Here is a 3,629-nt window from a genome sequence, read left to right as displayed (position 1 = left end):
GATGGATGGATGGATGGATGATGGATGGATGATGGATGGATGGATGAGAAATGGATGGAGAATGGATGGATGGAGAGATAATGGATGGGTGGATGGATGGAAGGAAGGAAGGAAGGAAGGAAGGATGATGTATGGAGGATGGACAGAGGATGGATGGGTAGATGGATGGATGGATGGATGATGGATGGGGAATGGATGGAGAATGGATGGATGGAGAGACGATGGATGGGTGGATGGATGGGGATGGATGGAGGATGGACGGATGATGGATGGATGGATGGAAGGAAGGAGGTTGCATAGATGGAGGATGGAAGGATGGATGGATGATGGAAGGAAGGAAGGATGATGGATGGAGGATGGACAGAGGATGGATGGATGGGTGGATGGCTGGATGGATGGAAGGAAAGAGGTTGCATAGATGGAGGATGGAAGGATGGATGGATGATGGAAGGAAGGAAGGATGATGGATGGAGGATGGACGGATGATGGATGGATGGATGGAAGGAAGGAGGTTGCATAGATGGAGGATGGAAGGATGGATGAATGGATGGAAGGAAGGAAGGATGGATGATGGATGGAGGATGAACAGAGGATGGATGGATGGAAGGAAGGAGGTTGGATAGATGGAGGATGGAAGGATGGGTGGATGATGGAAGGTTGGATGGATGAAGGATGGAAGAAAGGATGAAGGATGGATGGCGCAGGATGGACCGAGATGGGAGACGGGTAGAAGACGAAGGGAGGATGGATGGAGGGCTGGAGAGAGGGATGGATGGAGGACTGGGTGGATGGAGGACAGATGGAGAAGGGTTGGAGGACAGAGGGAAGATGGTGGATGGGTGAAGGATGGATGCATGAAAGGAGGATGGATGGATGGACGGATGGAGACCTCATGGGATGGATGGATGATAGATGGATGGATGGGCAGGAGACGGAGGCAGGACACCAGGATGCACGGAGGGTGGGCTGGGCCAGCCTGGCTGGGCTGCTGGGCCGCAGGGAGGCATTGGGCTGCCCTGACGGTCATGGGCAGGACTTCCTGTCGGACATGGCCATGACGGAGGTGGATCGCTTCATGGACCGGGAGCACCTGATCTTCCGGGAAAACACCCTCGCCACGAAAGCCATAGAGGAGTACCTGAAACTCATCGGCCAGAAATACCTCAAGGATGCCATTGGTGAGCTCCACCGGCACCGGGGGGTCCTTGTCACGGCTGTGGGTCAGTAGATGGTCCACACACATGGCGATGTCCTCATTGGTGTGGCCATGGGACAGTTGGGTGGTCCCTTCTCATGGCCATGGGACAGTTTGGTGGCCCCTTCTCATGGCCGTGTCCCCATTGTTGTGGTCATGGGACATTTGGGTGGTGTCTTCTTCTGCTGGCATGTTCATGTGATGGTTGGGTGGTCTCTTCTTGTGGCCATGTCCCCATGGAGGTGGTCTGGCCATGGGACATTTGGGTGGTCCCCAGCCCCTGTTCGTTTCCAGGTCCTCATGGGCATGGTCACGAGATGTTGGGTGGTCCCTTCTCAAGGCCATGAGATGGTTGTGTGGCCCCCTCTCATGGCTGTGTCCCCATTGTTGTGGTCATGGGACTCTTGGGTGGTGTCTTCTGCTGCCATGGCCAGGGGAGAGTTGGGTGGTCCCTTCTCATGGCCATGATGTCCCCATGGAGGTGGTCCAGCCATGGGACAGTTGGGTGGTCCCCAGCCCCTGTTCGTTTCCAGGTCCTCATGGGCATGGTCACGAGATGTTGGGTGGTCCCTTCTCAAGGCCATGAGATGTTGGGTGGCCCCCTCTCATGGCTATGTCCCCATCTGGGTGGCCTGGCCGGGGGACAGTGGGGTGGTTCCCGGTCCCCTCTGACGTCCCCGTCCCCGCGCAGGCGAGTTCATCCGGGCGCTGTACGAGTCGGAGGAGAACTGCGAGGTCGACCCCATGAAGTGCTCGGCCTCCACCTTGGCCGACCACCAGGCCAACCTCCGCATGTGCTGCGAGCTCGCCCTCTGCAAGGTGGTCAACTCGCACTGGTGAGTCCCTCAGGGCTGGGGACATCCCCCGACGTCCCCGCCGCTGGTCCCTGACCGTGGGTCCACCCCCCACAGCGTGTTCCCACGGGAGCTGAAGGAGGTCTTCGCCTCGTGGCGGCTGCGATGTGCCGAGCGGGGCCGCGAGGACATCGCCGACCGGTTGATCAGCGCCTCGCTCTTCCTGCGGTTCCTCTGCCCTGCCGTGATGTCCCCCAGCCTCTTCGGCCTCATGCAGGAGTACCCCGACGAGCAGACCGCCCGCACCCTCACCCTCATCGCCAAGGTCATCCAGAACCTGGCCAACTTCACCAAGTGAGCGCCTGGCGGGGAGGTGGGACGGGGGGTGACAGTGGTGGGATGGTGGGTCTGTGGGTGGATGGAGCTCGGAAAGATGGGTGGATTCGTGGGTGGGTGGAGGGAAGTTGGTGGATGGACAGAAGATGGAAGGATGGAGAGAAAATGGATGGATGAGTTGATGGATGAGGGACAGAAGATGGACAGATGGAGAGAAGATGGATGGATGAGTTAGAAGACGGATGGAAGATGGACAGATGGGTTGATGGATGAGGGATAGAAGATGGATGAGTGGAAGGATGGAGAGAAGATGGATGAGTTGATGGATGATGGGTGGAAAATGGACAGATGAGTTGATGGATGAGGGACAGATGGATGGATGAGTGGGTGGATGGGCAGAAGATGGATGGATGGGTGGATGGCTGAGGGACAGAAGATGGATGGATGAGTGGATGGATGGATGGATGGATGGAAGGTGGGGGGATGGAAGATGAGTTGACGGGTTGATGGGTGGATGAGCTGGATGAACAGAAGATGGATGGATGAGCTGATGGATGGATGGATGGATGGAAGGTGGGGGGATGGAAGATGAGTTGACGGGTTGATGGGTGGATGAGTTGGATGAACAGAAGATGGATGGATGAGTTGGGCAGAAGGATGGATGGATGGATGGATGGATGAGTTGGTGAATGGATGGATGGAAGATGGATGGATGATGGATGGATGATGGATGGATGAGTTGAAGGATGGAGGACAGACAGCAGAGTGGGTTGAAGGCCACATGTGGTTTCACAAAGGGACACCTGGAAGCCTGAGGAGCAGAAGGTTCAAAGGGTGGCAGATGAGCCCGGAGGGGGGGACAACCCCCAGTTGGGGGGGGCCAGTGGGGACCCCGCTGAGCACCTGCCCACAGGTTTGGCAGCAAGGAGGAGTACATGGCCTTCATGAACGAGTTCCTGGAGCTGGAGTGGACCAGCATGCAGCAGTTCCTCTACGAGATCTCCAACTTGGACACCCTCACCAACAGCACCAGCTTTGAGGGCTACATCGACCTGGGCCGCGAGCTCTCCACCCTGCACGCCCTCCTCTGGGAGGTCATGTCCCAGCTCAGCAAGGTACCGTGGTGGCGGGGGGGGTCACCTGGGTCTTCTCCTGGGTGGTGATCAGAGGCCTAAGTTCTCCCCAGGGGGGGTTTTGGGGTCCCATCCACCCCTGTCCCACCATGGGAGGTCACTGGGATCCCATCCACCCCTGTCCCACCACAGGAGGTCATTCGGGTCCCGTCCACCCCTGTCCCACCACGG

The 3,629-nt window shown here is 57.6% G+C and overlaps 1 protein-coding gene across 1 annotated transcript; it reads left to right on the top strand.

The window, feature by feature from the left end:
* Positions 1-1,025: 1,025 nt before the first annotated feature.
* LOC104461540 (ras/Rap GTPase-activating protein SynGAP-like) lies at positions 1,026-3,440 on the top strand (the record flags this gene model as incomplete). The annotated part of the gene is made up of 4 exons (XM_010073169.1): positions 1,026-1,178; positions 1,887-2,031; positions 2,107-2,343; positions 3,239-3,440. Coding segments are annotated over exons 1-4 (714 nt in total), but the record flags the coding sequence as incomplete, so codon positions are not given.
* Between the last annotated feature and the right edge of the window lie 189 nt (positions 3,441-3,629).

Source organism: Pterocles gutturalis, unplaced genomic scaffold (assembly GCF_000699245.1).
Source record: "Pterocles gutturalis isolate BGI_N339 unplaced genomic scaffold, ASM69924v1 scaffold23791, whole genome shotgun sequence".
Taxonomy (NCBI): domain Eukaryota; kingdom Metazoa; phylum Chordata; class Aves; order Pterocliformes; family Pteroclidae; genus Pterocles; species Pterocles gutturalis.
The sequence above is the reverse complement of the archived record's forward strand: the minus strand, read 5'-3'. Positions and strand labels throughout refer to the sequence as shown.